An 18,324-nucleotide genomic window follows, 5' to 3' on the forward strand; every position below is an offset into this window, starting at 1 on the left:
CATGAACGGGTTGGTAGGTGAGAGGAATGTGGACGAGACAACTGGCGCGACACACATTGGGTCAGTTCCACAAGGGCAGACAACTGGTGCTACACACAGTGGGTCAGTTCTACAAGGGCAGACAACTCATAGTTGTACTGACGTCATTCGTCAGTGAGGCAGCAGTCCTCAGGTCATCTGCGGAGCCGGAGGCCTGCATTATAGCACATCGGTGCTAGACCGTTCTCAGCACATCGGTGCTAAACCCTTCTGCGGTGGGGTATATATCCATGATTAGCGGACGTGGAATATATGGTGAAGCGGAACACAAGTTTGTGAGACTTGTTTAGTCCATCGGATCCTTTCCATATTGTATGGTGTATTGCCCACATGGGCAGTGGAACTATTGGTATACAAGCGGCAACTGTGACTCCACCAACCGGAGTAATGCCATTTAGTGTTGAATGTATGAATGTGTGTTTGTGAGTGTGAGTACATACTTATGGGGGTTTTCTTCAATAATTATTGTAAATAAACTTGTAGATATTGTATAACAAATCGTTCTGTATTCTCTCAGCTACCCACCGGTCGTCCAACGTTACACCTTAATCAGGGAATAACAACTACCATTGTGAAGGCCTTCTTTCTCACCTGGGCGAACGTTCAAAAGTGAGGTGATGTCAAGCAAGGCGCTAGAAAATAAAAAAGTAATTAGAAGTAGAAATAAAAAAAAAAAGATTCCAAATATTGTAATGGGTGAAGCAGATTTATTTTGATCTCTTTTGTGTCCCCAAGTAGAGGGCACAAAAACAAATCCCCAATTCTGCAGGGAGTTACCGCATTAGTCGCCTCTTACAATACATGCAGTGGTTAACAGCGGATGTATTCGTTCCTCGGTCCCGACGTGCAGGGAGAATAATGATTCTGGTGTATACATGGCATTGTACATAATTGTACGCTGGATGGTATCGAAACTCTTTTTAAGTAAGGAAACACGACCTTCATGGTACTATCAATATGTTCTAGGCTTTAAGATTTCCCCCGATATTATCATACAAGATACAAGAAGCTTTATTTAGAGTCGCATACATATCAACATGTAACATTAGCTCCTGAGAGCTATTTTGCGACAAACACAAGTTATAAAATAACAATAACATAATGTAATAGTATTAGTAGTAATGAGATAATATAAATAGCATAGCAGACATTGTTTTCATTACCGAAAAATACACGGTAATGTCACATTCAATTGCCCAATTTTTTATTTTTTGATATTATCACAAGGCTTGACACTTATTTATATTATTTCTTTTATATATAGAATTCAGAGTCGACATATTTATGAACGATGTGTTTCTACACTGAATGTTAGAAACACTATCTGTAATCTATACAAGTGTATTGTACATACATGCTAATATAACAAAGGGTAAAAATTGACATGATATACACTAACATAGTGTGGATTAAAAAACAGCGTTTCATGTAGTAAAGAAGAATAATATTAAGAGAGAAAACTAATAGTAACATAAGTAGTAAAATTTGATTCAATACATAAAATATTACAATAATCCCAGCAATTTATATCACAGTCTATTTACCTAAAAATATTAAACCTGATTTTAGCACTAAAATGGTTAAAAATCAGTCAGCAGAGGAAACCCGGGAAGTTGTCTACCTTCCACACCCTAGTAGCCTCAAATGTGAAAGATTTCTGTCCATACTTAACTGTTCTAACCCTAGGCACCTCCGCTGCATTTTCCTGTCTTAGATTATAATTTGAAGACTTAAGTTTTAGAAGATCATGGATCTAATCAGGAGAAAGTTTGTTCAGAATTTTAAAAACTTCACATCTCATATCCTTAATTCTTCTTACATGTAAAACATCTGCATTTGACAATGTTAAAAGTTCAGTAAAAGAGAAGACATAATCATTGTGGATAAAACGAAGAGCACGCTCTTGTACCTTTACAAGTTTCTTAACACTCCCCATACTGGTGAAATGCCAAACTAGAGGGCAGTATTTAAAATTCGAGACAATAAAAGAGTTGTATATCACACTCCTACCTTGTTTCGTCAAAAAATTGCCTAAGCGCTTCAGAACAGCTAGTTGTCGTGAGGCTTTTTTTTACATAGTTCGGAGACGTGAAATTCAAAATTTAACATGGTGTCAAGATGTACTCCGAGGAGTTTAACAGCTTCTGGCTCAATGTTTACATTTCCAATATTAAAAGATTTAAAAATATCAACAGATCCCTTTCCTAAGCATATAGCTTAATATTTTTCAGGATTTGCCCTCATATGATTTAAATCAAACCATTCCAATAAATGTACACAATCTTTTTCTGTATTTGATTTTAAAACTTGTGAGTCTCTGTTTGTATCGCTTACAGTGTTGTCATCGGCGAAATTGTACAATTTTGATGACTTTACATATAAAAACATGTCATTTATAAAAATGTTAAAAAGAAGAGGCCCCAGTATAGATCCATGCGGTACTCCCTTCAGCACTTTCAACCAGTCGCTGCATTTGGGGCCTAGTCTCCCCTGCTGTATCCTGCCGCTCAGGTAGCTGGACACCAGGTCTACAGAGCGGCATAATTTGCAATATACTCGGAAACATGTTTTCATTCAGCATAAAATCATCATATACCTCCGAAATGTTCCGTGAGTTCCAAAACTAGTATAAAATGAAAATTGATGTTCAATATCTAGTTTCATAGGAATCGATATGGTTTTTGGAATATGTGCACGTGCGAGGTAACGTCATTCTGCTAAGGCGAGTTACCGCTATTCATTTAAAAGCGCTGCTCATAAAAAAAGACCTTCATAATTACATCATTTTCAGGTAACAGAAATCCTTTTTTGGGAAGCAATATTGTCTAAGGTATAACTGTGGGTATGAAAAAGGTGGTGTCATGAATCTATTACCTGTATCTATTAGTTCGTCCTCTTCTTTGACATAAATACTTTCCGCACAAAATTTGTATCTTTAGTCTTGCAGTGATTGACGCTATATAACGCAGTACATAGATAAAACTGTCATAGGAGGGTAGTGAAGCTGTTTGAAGGACATGTTTCACGTGTTCCCGTACAGTATATGCGTGCAGTATGTAGCTGCGACAGCCTATCCGCATCGAAGGAGCTGACCGACCTTAGGGCGTGACCTGGACGGGCAAGGTCATTTTGAATCTCCGAGGGCCCGGTAAGCTGGAGTCTTACCCCCTCAAGACGACCGAACACGGGCTTCGCCCGTGAAGTGTAGTCCATAAACCCATCAACCAACCAATGAAACGGGTTGTCCCATTGTGTTTTCAGAATATCTAGTTTGAAAATGTTCGTTCGCCCGTTGATAAAGTCCTGATGCGGGTGCCTGTCGGTTGTATTCATGGGCGGTGAGAATATCGTCCTTACGACAAAACCTGAAAACACAACGTGACAATATATTATTTGTTTCAATACTCATACGCTATTTCTTAAGTTCTATATATAGTGCTGACCTATTGCACTTGGATCGTCATACTTTCCGAACCATGCTGTATTACTTTGTAATCATCCAAAGTGTTACCCCGTTATTGCGTAATTTATTGAGCTGTCGATTTTACCTTAATTATTTCAGACCTATTCCATGTCCAAATGACGGATCGAATTAGCAGGAAGGCCAACTGATACCGATCCCCATGCTACACTGTATTTTGCATGTCCTTTATTCCTTAATCCATTTCCTTATCCCAATGTTTCACTAGCTTGTGAACTTTATCTCAGATCAGATCGAATAGCCAGCAGACTAGTCGACACACACGTATGCAAGTTCCTTGACGACAGTCTCCCGACCATAACCGTTTTTGGCAATGTGTAGTGATAAGGTTCTTTGGTGTCCATCAAGCATGCTCCCGCTCACAATGAGACAGACCCCTAGTTGTCAAGAGGTCTGGCGACCTTGCACGCCTGGGTATCATCAGCATAACATATGGACGTCTCAATTTGTGACAGGCGGATGCATCCTATTGGTATTAAATAGTTTCGTTTAGGTTTAATTCTGTTTAACGTTCTATTGACAGCTACGGTCAATAAAGGACGTGCCTCCATGGATGGAGTGTATGCGTGCATGTGTGTGTGTGTGTATGCAGGAGACAGGGTATGTTTGAATAAAGGCTGCACTGTCGTCATATTGAGTGTTACTTCGACCACTCGCTGCCCCCTAATGGTACCTTAGCAAATATACTTTATGCATATTCCAGGCACTAGAATATACGCCATGATCAATTACATCAAATGAAAATGCAATAACGAGTAGTTTTAGAACTGCTAAATAGTTGTTGACCGAGAACACGGCTACGTCATGTTGTACGATGAAAAGCGTATGTTGTGTTATGACCTGGACGGTCAGAAGATTGTAGGTGATCGCGAAAAATATTCATTGGGATTTTCACTCAAGCGATTTTCAACCGGATATTTATTGCTGAGAAGACATGCTGAATGAGCATACATTCTCACATTGTTTTGTAAGGTACGTTTCGGGTATGATCAGGTTCACAAGATTTAGTTGGTGCCTTTGCAATGATACCAATCAGTTCATCATTATTGGTTTTCTGCGTCAGTAGCCCACCTTCAAATCTAATGACATCCGACATTGATTCAATGTCGATGACCTCCTAGGAGATTATATCACCAGAAAATTGGTCTGCTGCCCCCATTGCATCACTTGGGATATTTTTCGTTTTCTATATTTCAGGCCTCTTTCTTTTCTATCTACTTTCTGTTTCAGGCGGTGTCTCTCTACGTACCAGTCTTCGTATGACCCTGGCCGCTGCTAGGACGTTAAACCCCAAACAATTAAATCATTGTACAGGCATTTCAGAAAATTGTTGTTTTATTAAATTTACAATGGTAAAAGATAAAACCTCTTCATTCTTACCATTAAAGGTGATTTCCTGGTCTTTTAATTTCTTTTGCAGTCCGCTGGCGGTTATTTTGGATTTTGGCTGCACAGATAATTAATCATTTTTCGTTCTAACGCATGCACTTAGCAAGTTATATGATTAATGAAATCCTCGACCCTTAAAACATTACTAAGACCCAAAAACCATATATAACGGACATACACAAGCAAAGATAATTATTTTTATGTACTAGACGCCGGGTGGCGGCCATTTTGAATTTGTTTGCGCCTGATTGAGTAAGTCCACATTTTCACGAGATTCCTCCCAGCTCATTTTAATCAGAACCCTCAAATTGAATATAAATCAAGTTTCAAACCGAGTTCGGGTATGAACTAATTCTTGACCTATCAGTTGTTCCGAGGATCTGTGAGCGTCTGAATCACACAGGCCATCCAGCTCTCCTGTTCTGAGGATATCCTGCTGTGTCACGACTTCTGATATGGCCGACTAGGTGTGCGACACGTCCTTGGTGGCTGCAAGAAATTTGTAAGTTTTTGCTGAAAATAGTTAGTCTGTGGACCAGAATTGTTGGACATTCTCTTTATCGGTGAATGTGTGAGCTAGAAATCCACTATTCACTAACGTCGAGCACTCATTTACGAGTATTTTCACAAACGAACTTATATATAGTGAGTATCGAGTGACTGGTGTGTACCACCTGTGTGCACGTGGGAGTTCGTGCGTGAACGTCCTGATACATGCCGCCCTAATCAAAGCCTGAAAACGACTTTAAGTGTGACAGCATGGCTGACATTAGTAAATGTTTCCAGACTTTAGAAGCTAAACTATCCGGTGACATCTCTTCGCTATCTAAAGATATTTCAAAACTCAAATCTGATGTGAAAGGTATTAGTAAACGAGTTGGTGAGGTTGAGGCCGCTGTCGAATCAACTAACAGTGACATAACAGAAATCATTCAAAGTGTGGTACCGGATCTGGAAAGCAAACTCAAATCTGTTTCTAATGAGAGACTGGGTCTGGAGCTTTGGGGCCGTAAGTGGAATTTGCTGTTTCGTGGTATCCCGGGTGACGCGAAGGAGAAGCCCGAGGACACTGATGACGTCATTCGCGAGTTTATGATAAACACTCTGAAACTGGACAACGGCCGGGTACAGAACATGCTACTTCAAGCTGTACATCGTTTACCTAATGGTGTGATGGGAAAACGGAACATAATTGTGAGGTTTATGTGTCTTATGGACAGAGACTGGGTCCTTGATAAGGCAAAAAATGTTTTCAGTAAAGGTTCCGGATACGCGGTCGTTCCTGATCTCCCTCTCGAGCTCGCGAAGTTACGCTATGAACTCTTGGGGAAAAGACGTTCTCTTTCCGACGCTGCAAAGAAAGTTACGAAATTGGTCTACTTCAAAAGTGCACCGTTTCTTTCCCTGGTGAAAAAGGATGGACGATGAACTGTAAATGAAAGTATGTATATGTGAAATGTACTGCACTTAGGCCTATGTCCACCTCATTATAATAAACATATTTTGTTATTTTGCAATAGGCATACATGTGTGTATAGGATTGAATTATTATTGATATTTTTTGGTAAAACATGATTAAGTAGTACACTGAATATTAACTGTTTAATACAAGGTTTACCTATGTATGTATGTGTTTTTACCATCAAGCTCAAAACAAAAAAAAATCAGTATAGATATAATCAAAAATTGGTTATATAACCAGATAAACTGTTATAAAGTATAGTATATCGATTAAAGATATCTGACTGCAGACAGCAGTATTCATTGTTTATATTCAACAATTATATTATGTAAATGATTTATGTTTAATAAGGACATTATAGTTACTAGTAGGGTATTAATAATTGAGATTATAGAATTTATGTCTTAAAATAAGTTTTTCTTACCCATTGTGCATATTAATACAATTACTGCATAAGTTCAGTCCTTATTAGCAGAGATAGCAGATGTATCATGCAACCAATTAATTGTTCAGTGATAGTTTTCACACTACTTGAGAAAATACTTATTATTTTCTTATTTCATAGTATGTTCCCATGGTCTATTGATTTGTTATGGGTACTGTCTCATGCTGATGGGAGAGTCAGGATTTGGTTTGGGCTTTCAGTTAACCTTTCAAAAGTGTTCCGGTATATATTATTATATATAATATTTATTGAATAATCTAGTCCTCTCGTATAACTACATATGCTTTTGTCATATAAAACTATACAAATCGTTATATGGGAACCCAAACTAGGTCTGGACTCCCATAATGATATTTTATGTCTAAAGTAATTTTTCCTGCCCATTATTCTTATAACTTCAAATACTGTACCCTATTATAGCCCACAGACTAATTGTTCAGTGATTTACTAATGATGTATTTGGTCACAGATGTAGAACGAAGAATAGCGATGTATTCAGTTGTTTGGCTTTGTACATTCGGAATGACATGTTTTGTTATTCTTTTGGGAGTAGGGGAAGTTGGGGAGGGGGGTGGATGGTTAGGGAAAGGGATTTTTCAAAAAGATCATACGTACATATTGTTATGTCTAGTTTATACATGTATATCCATTTCCTTTTTAATCAATAAAGCAATAATCATTTCTTGTCCACTTCCGAAAAAAATATTCATTGTAAAGTTAGTTTTCATTATAAATACACAGTGTTTTCAGATATATGGTCTGTCTAAAAGTAGGGAGTGTAAATTGTAGAGGATTGTCCTCTGACCCGATAAAAAGGAGGGACATGTTTGACAGATTTAGAAAACTTTATGATATTACTTTTTTAATAGATACCCATTCAGATAAGAAGACTGAACGCATTTGGAAAATGGAATGGGGGTATGAGGCGTGGTTCAACTCCTTTCAGTCTAATAGTAGGGGGGTTGCAATCTTATTTAAAAATACTTTTGGGTATAGATATATATCTATGAAGCATGACTTAAAAGGAAATTTTCTTATCCTTAATATAAAATTAGATTCTTGTGATAAATATATAACATTAGTAGCTGTTTATGGTCCCAATGAAACTAATGTTCCTTTCTATCAGCAATTAGTTAGACAACTCGAACTCTGTGAAAATACTTCTATTATTATAGGTGGTGATTGGAATGCTCCACAAGATTACAGGTTAGACACAAAAAATAATGTAAATCGAAATAATATTACCAATCAGGGTAAAATATTAAAGCTTATGGACAAATTTGATTTAATAGATATTTGGAGAGAAAACAACCCAGATAAATTACTGTTTACTTGGCATGGTCCCAATAGAAAACAAGCAAGGCTAGATTACTTTCTGGTATCATCTGATCTTTTATCTTATGTTGATAGATTTGATATAGGTTTAAGTTATAAATCTGACCATTCCACTATTTTATTATCTCTTGATTTAAATTAATCAGACTCGTGGAAAGGGAACATGGAAATTTAACAATAGCCTTCTGAATGACGCAGTGTATGTAGATACTGTGAAAGAATATATTTCTGATGTAATAAATCAATATTCGGTTAGTGACATGCCAAATGCATTTACTATTGATGACAAGTTATTATGGGAAACATTGAAATTGATGATTCGGGGCAAAACTAATATAGCTGATATATTGAAGGAACAAAAGAATTTTATCAGAGATTGTATACAAAATCTAATAATGATATTACTCAGCGTCAGTTTTTTGATGAAAATAATCCCCTTATCAACAAACTTTCTATGGAAGAAAGTTATAGTTTAGAAGGTGAAATACAGTATCAAGAATGTCTTAATTGTTTAAAAAATATGAAAAACTGTAAGTCACCGGGAATAGACGGGTTTACTGTTGAATTTTATAAACAAAATCTGGGTTGACATATATGTCATTTTCGCAACGACAAGGTATGATTACCTGCATTCCGAAAGAGGGGAAATCTAAATTATATATAAAAAATTGGAAACCTATTACGTTATTAAATGTAGACTACAAAATAGCTTCTTCTGTAATATCAAGTAGATTAAAAAAAGTTTTAGATATTCTTATTAGCGAAACACAAAAAGGGTTTATTAAGGGAAGGTACATAGGGGAATGCACTAGATTATTAGGTGACTTATTGGATCGTACTGAAAAAGAAAATATTCCGGGTTTGCTTTTACTAATAGATTTTGAGAAAGCTTTCGATTCTTTAGAATCAAATTTTATTTTCGAAATACTTCGATTCTATAATTTTGGTCCATCAATTATTAAGTGGATCGAAACATTTTATAAGAACAATACCTGTTGCGTTGCAAATAATGGACATTGTTCAGAATATTTTGAAATACAACGGGGGTTTAGACAAAGAGATCCCATAAGTCCGTATATCTTTGTTTTATGTGTTGAATTGCTAAGTGCAGCAATTAAATATAACCCTGACATAACTGGTATATAAATTAGTAATTCTGAGTATTTAATAAATCAATTTGCAGACGATACATCATTCACTCTCTCAGATGATCCTAACGTATTGGAAACAGTTCTAGTTACTTTAGAAAATTTTGCATTAGTTTCCGGACTTCAAATAAATATGGAGAAAACGCAAGCCATATGGATTGGATCCAGGCGGGGTTGTGGGTTGGAAATTCTTCCCCATAGAAATCTACTTTGGAATTATCAGGGGAAGTTTAAATTACTGGGCATCACATATAACTTTCAAAAGGAAAATATATATGAGGATAATTACATAGAAAAATTAAAGTCAATAAAAAATGCTTGGTAATGGGTCCTTTAGGAATCTTTCATACATTGGAAGAGTTACAGTAATAAAATCTTTAGCTTTACCAATTTTAATACAAACTTTAACTGTTCTTCCAAATCCACCTCATTTTTTTAATCAGACTCGTGGAAAGGGAACATGGAAATTTAACAATAGCCTTCTGAATGACGCAGTGTATGTAGATACTGTGAAAGAATATATTTCTGATGTAATAAATCAATATTCGGTTAGTGACATGCCAAATGCATTTACTATTGATGACAAGTTATTATGGGAAACATTGAAATTGATGATTTGGGGCAAAACTAATATAGCTGATATATTGAAGGAACAAAAGAATTTTTATCAGAGATTGTATACAAAATCTAATAATATTACTCAGCGTCAGTTTTTTGATGAAAATAATCCCCTTATCAACAAACTTTCTATGGAAGAAAGTTATAGTTTAGAAGGTGAAATACAGTATCAAGAATGTCTTAATTGTTTAAAAAATATGAAAAACTGTAAGTCACCGGGAATAGACGGGTTTACTGTTGAATTTTATAAACAAAATCTGGGTTGACATATATGTCATTTTCGCAACGACAAGGTATGATTACCTGCATTCCGAAAGAGGGGAAATCTAAATTATATATAAAAAATTGGAAACCTATTACGTTATTAAATGTAGACTACAAAATAGCTTCTTCTGTAATATCAAGTAGATTAAAAAAAGTTTTAGATATTCTTATTAGCGAAACACAAAAAGGGTTTATTAAGGGAAGGTACATAGGGGAATGCACTAGATTATTAGGTGACTTATTGGATCGTACTGAAAAAGAAAATATTCCGGGTTTGCTTTTACTAATAGATTTTGAGAAAGCTTTCGATTCTTTAGAATCAAATTTTATTTTCGAAACACTTCGATTCTATAATTTTGGTCCATCAATTATTAAGTGGATCGAAACATTTTATAAGAACAATACCTGTTGCGTTGCAAATAATGGACATTGTTCAGAATATTTTGAAATACAACGGGGGTTTAGACAAAGAGATCCCATAAGTCCGTATATCTTTGTTTTATGTGTTGAATTGCTAAGTGCAGCAATTAAATATAACCCTGACATAACTGGTATATAAATTAGTAATTCTGAGTATTTAATAAATCAATTTGCAGACGATACATCATTCACTCTCTCAGATGATCCTAACGTATTGGAAACAGTTCTAGTTACTTTAGAAAATTTTGCATTAGTTTCCGGACTTCAAATAAATATGGAGAAAACGCAAGCCATATGGATTGGATCCAGGCGGGGTTGTGGGTTGGAAATTCTTCCCCATAGAAATCTACTTTGGAATTATCAGGGGAAGTTTAAATTACTGGGCATCACATATAACTTTCAAAAGGAAAATATATATGAGGATAATTACATAGAAAAATTAAAGTCAATAAAAAATGCTTGGTAATGGGTCCTTTAGGAATCTTTCATACATTGGAAGAGTTACAGTAATAAAATCTTTAGCTTTACCAATTTTAATACAAACTTTAACTGTTCTTCCAAATCCACCTCATTTTTTTAATCAGACTCGTGGAAAGGGAACATGGAAATTTAACAATAGCCTTCTGAATGACGCAGTGTATGTAGATACTGTGAAAGAATATATTTCTGATGTAATAAATCAATATTCGGTTAGTGACATGCCAAATGCATTTACTATTGATGACAAGTTATTATGGGAAACATTAAAATTGATGATTCGGGGCAAAACTAATATAGCTGATATATTGAAGGAACAAAAGAATTTTTATCAGAGATTGTATACAAAATCTAATAATGATATTACTCAGCGTCAGTTTTTTGATGAAAATAATCCCCTTATCAACAAACTTTCTATGGAAGAAAGTAATAGTTTAGAAGGTGAAATACAGTATCCAGAATGTCTTAATTGTTTCAAAAATATGAAAAACTATAAGTCACCGGGAATAGACGGGTTTACTGTTGAATTTTATAAACAAAATCTGGGTTGACATATATTCCTTTCTCATTCGTTCTATAAATTAATCTTAAAACGAAGGAGAATTATCATTTTCGCAACGACAAGGTATGATTACCTGCATTCCGAAAGAGGGGAAATCTAAATTATATATAAAAAATTGGAAACCTATTACGTTATTAAATGTAGACTACAAAATAGCTTCTTCTGTAATATCAAGTAGATTTAAAAAAGTTTTAGATATTCTTATTAGCGAAACACAAAAAGGGTTTATTAAGGGAAGGTACATAGGGGAATGCACTAGATTATTAGGTGACTTATTAGATCGTACTGAAAAAGAAAATATTCCGGGTTTGCTTTTACTAATAGATTTTGAGAAAGCTTTCGATTCTTTAGAATCAAATTTTATTTTCGAATCACTACGATTCTATAATTTTGGTCCATCAATTTTTAAGTGGATCGAAACATTTTATAAGAACAATACCTGTTGCGTTGCAAATAATGGACATTGTTCAGAATTTTTTGAAATACAACGGGGGGTTAGACAAGGAGATCCCATTAGTCCGTATATCTTTTGTTTGATGTGTTGAATTGCTAAGTGCAGCAATTAAATATAACCCTGACATAACTGGTATATATATTAGTAATTCTGAGTATTTAATAAATCAAGTTACAGACGATACATCATTCACTCTCTCAGATGATCCTAACGTATTGGAAACAGTTCTAGTTACTTTAGAAAATTTTGCATTAGTTTGCGGACTTCAAATAAATATGGAGAAAACGCAAGCAATATGGATTGGATCCAGGCGGGGTTGTGGGTTGGAAATTCTTCCCCATAGAAATCTACTTTGGAATTATCAGGGGAAGTTTAAATTACTGGGCATCACATATAACTTTCAAAAGGAAAATATATATGAGGATAATTACATAGAAAAATTAAAGTCAATAAAAAATCTGCTTGGTAATTGGTCCTTTATGAATCTTTCATACATTGGAAGAGTTACAGTAATAAAATCTTTAGCTTTACCAATTTTGATACAAAATTTAACTGTTCTTCCAGATCCACCTGATTTTTTTTTTTAAAGATATTCAGTCGACTATCTTTAATTTTATATGGAAAGGGAAGATTGATAAAATTAAACGAAATGTTGTGTATGGCGATTACAATGAAGGTGGATTACGAGTTCCAAATTTTCAGAATGACTAAAGAAGGATTAGTTAGAAGTTCTTTTTTTTAACACTTTTTGAAAAGAAATTTATGTATATGGTCATCCATTGTAGAAAATAAACCATCCACAACCCCACAACAAATTGTTTCCCAACCTATCTGGTATAATGACAGTATTTAAATAGATAGAAGACCTACTTTTTATAGACAGTGGTGTTTAAAAGGAGTTTTCTTTATTAACGATCTTGTAATAAATAACAGTTTTATGTCTTTTGAAATGTTCACAGAAAATACGATATTGATACTACCTTTGTAGATTATTACGGCCTTATAAATGCCATACCAAGGGACTGGAAACGGATCCTGAGGGAGCAAAACAATGTACCGATACAAATTAATACGTGTAGGATGATAGAATATATTAATAAAAATGATAAAGTAACAAAATATTTCAACAAATGATTGTTTAATAAATATAAAACAAAACCAACCAGTCAAGGAAAATGAAATGAGGTGCTGCAAGTTAATGTATCTGATGAAGCATGGCAAACTTACTACCTGTCTCCTAGAACTCTTACTGATGACACCAAACTTCAGAATTTCCAGTTTAAACTATTGCATAATATTCTATATACTAATGTCAAATTAATGCAAGCTAAACTAATGGAAACAGAAAGGTGTTCGTTTTGTGATAATGGAAGAGAGACAATGTTACATTTATTTTGGGACTGTTGCTATGTTAAGGTATTTTGGTCCTCATTTTTTAAATTTATACAAATAAAACATGGCACGAACTACCATTTAATTCTCAATCAATACCTTTGGGGTCAGTATTGCTAGATTTGATTATGAAACAAATTTTGTATTGCTACTCTTGAAGTTTTTCATCTACTATTGTAAGCAAAGGGAGACTACTCCGTCTTTTTCCACGGGTAAATTATATTTATCCTATTACAAAAAAATAGAAGAGGTTGGTCTGTACTCTTATAGTACTAAGAAAAGGGACAAAATTAAAAGTAAATGGAACTTTATTACTGAAATAATTAGTTAGAAATGAACTATGATTCACTCTTTTTAAACTATCTTGAAACATATTTCTAAAGATTAATGTAATATATAGTAAAATTGTATCCATGTACTACTTCATTATTTATAATTGTATGTCAATCTCTAATAGATGTACTCTTGTAATTGGATTTGGATGTATGTATGTATGTTGTCACATGTTGTAACAATTGTATATATGATTGAATAAAAGTATATACGAGAAAAAAAAATCTTGCTGTGTCACAGCCTGATGGTCAAAGTAGGAAGCCCACTTAACAACTATTGCAATTGTGAACATGATTTTTAGAGGAAGTGCTACTGCTACAAGACGTTTGCTGCTTCTGAATATGATTGCATACTTGTATCTGCTGCTCCTTCGTTCTATTTTGAATTTCAGTTCTTCAAACGACTTCTCAAATCGTTTGGCCAAACATGGGAACTTGAGCAAATGTCACACTAGTACATCACTGATGTTACTTTCTAGGCGGTTTCTTCACAGATGACACATTTCTACTTACAGTACCTTTTATAGATGGTTTATTGACCATAAGCCAAGCTGATCATCCAATCATCTGGCGGATGGCTACGATGTGAACTTTTCAATGTTATAGAGATCGTCAAATCCTAGAGTTTTTCGTTTCTTTTAAATTGCTATCGATAAGACGTCCTATTATTACATACATTGATAAAAAAACATCATCTGTGATAAAGACATGTTTAACACTGGTTCTTGCATTTGTATGTTTGTGGTTTTACGTCCTCGCAACAAGTAATTTGGTTTCATAGACGAAAACTCCCGACTGCGCAAGGATCCACAAATTAGTGAGCTGCTATAAATAACTGAATATAGCAACAACACCATAACGTGTAGTGAGTATTTTGTAAACAAAGTGAAGAAATCACAGAAATATCTCGAAATGTTCTCGGGTATAAAAATAAGCAACGGCTGTACTTTTGGGATCGCGTTTCTTCCATAATTTGAAAATATAAAAAAATGTTTGGGTATTAATGGTTTTGACATAATAATTTAAAAGTACCGAGTTTACAATATCGGAATGACCACGTGTTAATTAGAGCCATACAATTCGTCCCTCGCCTACAGCTACACATCAATATAGCTAGCGTTAGTTAGTGCTAATGTTCAATTAAAATTTGATGTTGTATTTTTGTTTGGACTTTAAAGTGATGGACAAGTATATTTTTCCTTCCTTGCTATTCGATATGCACGCTTATTGAAGGAGACAGAAGTGAATGTCCAACTCTGCTATTAGAGACAGGATTATTATAGTCGGCTATTATAAATGCAATGGGAGCTGCAGACCAGAGTAGAGGTAGACAATTTTCGTGAAGGCACGAGTGGCGATAGGGCACTTTACCGAAGACAAGAATACCCGTCAAACATTTAACATGCAAAGTGCATGTATTTGTGTTTGGTTTAATTGGTGTGTGTAGTGATATAACTAGAATTGATTAGAGTGGATACGGATATAATTGATAGGGTGGATACTGATATAATTGATAGGGTGGATACTGATATAATTGATAGGGTGGATACGAATATAATTGATAGGGTGGATACTGATATAATTGATAGGGTGGATACGGATATAATTGATAGGGTGCATACGAATATAATTGATAGGGTGGATACGGATATAATTGATAGGGTGGATATGGATATAATTGATAGGGTGGATACGGATATATTTGATAGGGTGGATACGGATATAATTGATAGGGTGGATACGGATATGATTGATAGGGTGGATACGGATATATTTTATAGGGTGGATACTGATATAATTGATAGGGTGGATACTGATATAATTGATAGGGTGGGTACTGATATAATTGATAGGGTGGATACTGATATAATTGATAGGTTGGATACTGATATAATTGATAGGGTGGATACTCATATAATTGATAGGGTGGATACGGATATCATTGATAGGGTGGATACGGATATATTTGATAGGGTGGATACGGATATAATTGATATGGTGGATACGGATATAATTGATAGGGTGGATACGGATTTAATTGATAGGGTGGATACGGATATATTTGATAGTGTAGGTTGGAGTTGGTGGGCTGGGTAAATATGTGTGAGTGTAATAAAAGTAATGATGATGATGATGAAGAAGAAGAAGAAGAAGAAGAAGAAGAAGAAGAAGATGATGATGATGATGATGATGATGATGATGATGATGATGATATGTTTTAAAGAACAATTTGGTGAGTGTTAAACAAATTGTACAGAATTTCTTAATACTTTTTGGACATGTCTGTTTACGGCACATGAACAACCATGTTATAATGTATAATGGCATATGTGTCTTGTCCTGTAAAAGAAGAAAAAATATAAAAAAAATAGCGGTCAAACATTTAAGATCTACAGTACATGTATTTGTCTTTAGTTTTACTGGTGTGGGTAGGGATATCGGTGAAATGGATGGGGTAGGTACGGATATAATTGGAGTTAGTGTAGGTTGCACGTGCATTATGGAAGTTGATAATAACTGGTAACAAAATATGTCATGTTAACGAGAAGCATTGTTTCTAATACAGAAATAATCCGTTATAGCACACTTTATTGGCGTTACGAAGTTTAACTAACATTTTCAAAGGGTATTGAGATTAAGATATTCCACTTCCTAAAAATGGGTAGTATAGGAAATGAAATATAAATAATCTTAATAAAGAGAAAAAATAATTAAACTACACAGGACCGATTTGTGCTCAGATCAACCGTTAATTCTTAACAAGGCGCACGATAAGTTCATTATCCAATACCTGGTGTACTTTGGTATCAGCTACGTTCTTCCATGTTTGAGAGAAAAACGTTGAGTAGACATGCCAGATTAAGCACATGTCCTCCGACATTATCTGTTTGTGTATAATCTTAAGGCTTCTGTAGTGTGCAAGATATTTTTGGAAGCGTTCACAATTTTCAAGCAAGGCTTGGTATTGTATGGCAATCCATAGCACCCTACTGGAACTGATTTCTTCATTTTGCGAGCTAAATTATGATCAACCTACTATAAAGAAAGTGTCAGGATACAGAGTAGGGCTAAGTTTTGCGATGATTACGGTCACAGTGACTTGCTTTCAAACAGTAAATTCTGTCATCTCTGAATACACCTATAAACCGAAATAAGGATACTTCAGGAGATTTAGTATAGAAGATGGCTTTCGACAAACTGTTTCAATGACCGAGGTTTGAGGTCAAATCATCTAACACAGTGACCTACTTTTTGTAAACTGTACTCCGCCATAATAAGATACGCCTGCATACTAATTTGATTAGTCCTGGTCGAATAATATAGGAGTCAGCCCCGGACAATCTTTTCGGACAGATGGAGTGCAAACCTATAATCATGAATCCTACTCCACCCCCTGGATTCGGTGGGAGAATGATTAGTCTGGTTTAGTCAGGTTAATGTTTTGGTATATTGCTTTAAAGAAATTCTGTCTATAACACTGTTAACTCGTACGTCGATCTTTTCAGTCTTTTTCTTAAACGAAGAGTTGTAGTTCATCAATCCTAAAAGAGTGTAAGAAAATTTGTGGAGAAATTATTAAATTCAGTGGAACAATTTAAAATCAAAATGAAACTCTAAATCCGTAACGTCACGCTAACTTTTTTTCAGCGATGTTGAAACATTCAGATCTTGTATCTGGAATGTTTCCTGATTCCTGACAAAGACTACCAATGATGATTCATTTTCAGAAAAAGTTTTGATTAAGTAATTTGTTTCTGAACATAGAACGCTAAACTCGCACTGAGATTTCGTCAGCTTTTCGGCTATTATAAGTACCCAAATTGGCACACCGTATCACAGGCTATGAAACTTGTTTTTATTTCTATTAGTTGTTGTGCCGATTGTAACAAAATATGTTGCTGTTGTATGAATACACTTTTAAATTATCCGGTTAAAAGGACCAGAAATCAACATTTAAACATGCTCATCTTTAACCACGTTAAAATCCTCAAAATTTGTCGACTTACATCCTACTGGTTTTCTGATATGTTTACTTTGAAGTCATTGTGTACTCCTTAAATGCTGTTCTGGAACACAAAACTATTCGTTGGAAATGCTGATAAATATCTCTTTTGTTATATTGTCAGAGGAAAATGCTAAATGTTAATTTTAAAGTACAAATGTACTATTAAAACCATTTTCTGACCGTGTACCAATTTGGGTAGTGTACCAAATGTGGTAGCGTGACGTTAGGGAAAACTAAGATACTTACATATGAACTGTTAGTTACCTACAAACAATGTAATGGTTGATGTAGTTACGTACACCTGGAAAATATTGAGGTAATCTACAGTCATTTAATGTACTTAACAAAATGCTTTATTATGACAACATAACACATACTCTAATAACGTAGTCTAGAAAGGAGTAGAAATGTACTAATTCTGGCATATTCTACGCATCTGTATCTCCCTCGCCATCTTTATTGGATGAACGTGACAAACTTTGGGTACATCAGGAATCCCC

At 34.8% G+C, this 18,324-nt stretch overlaps 1 protein-coding gene across 1 annotated transcript in view; it reads left to right on the forward strand.

Moving 5' to 3' along the window:
* LOC110455805 (uncharacterized mitochondrial protein AtMg00860-like) overlaps nt 1-157 on the forward strand; it is an 899-nt gene extending 742 nt beyond the window's left edge. Inside the window, exon 2 of the mRNA XM_021506186.1 lies at nt 18-157. Within this exon, the coding sequence (XP_021361861.1) occupies nt 18-157 (140 nt within the window). The remainder of the gene's footprint in view (nt 1-17) is intronic.
* The last annotated feature ends 18,167 nt before the right edge of the window (nt 158-18,324 follow it).

The sequence above is a fragment of the Mizuhopecten yessoensis genome, unplaced genomic scaffold, assembly GCF_002113885.1.
Source record: "Mizuhopecten yessoensis strain PY_sf001 unplaced genomic scaffold, ASM211388v2 scaffold8383, whole genome shotgun sequence".
Taxonomy (NCBI): domain Eukaryota; kingdom Metazoa; phylum Mollusca; class Bivalvia; order Pectinida; family Pectinidae; genus Mizuhopecten; species Mizuhopecten yessoensis.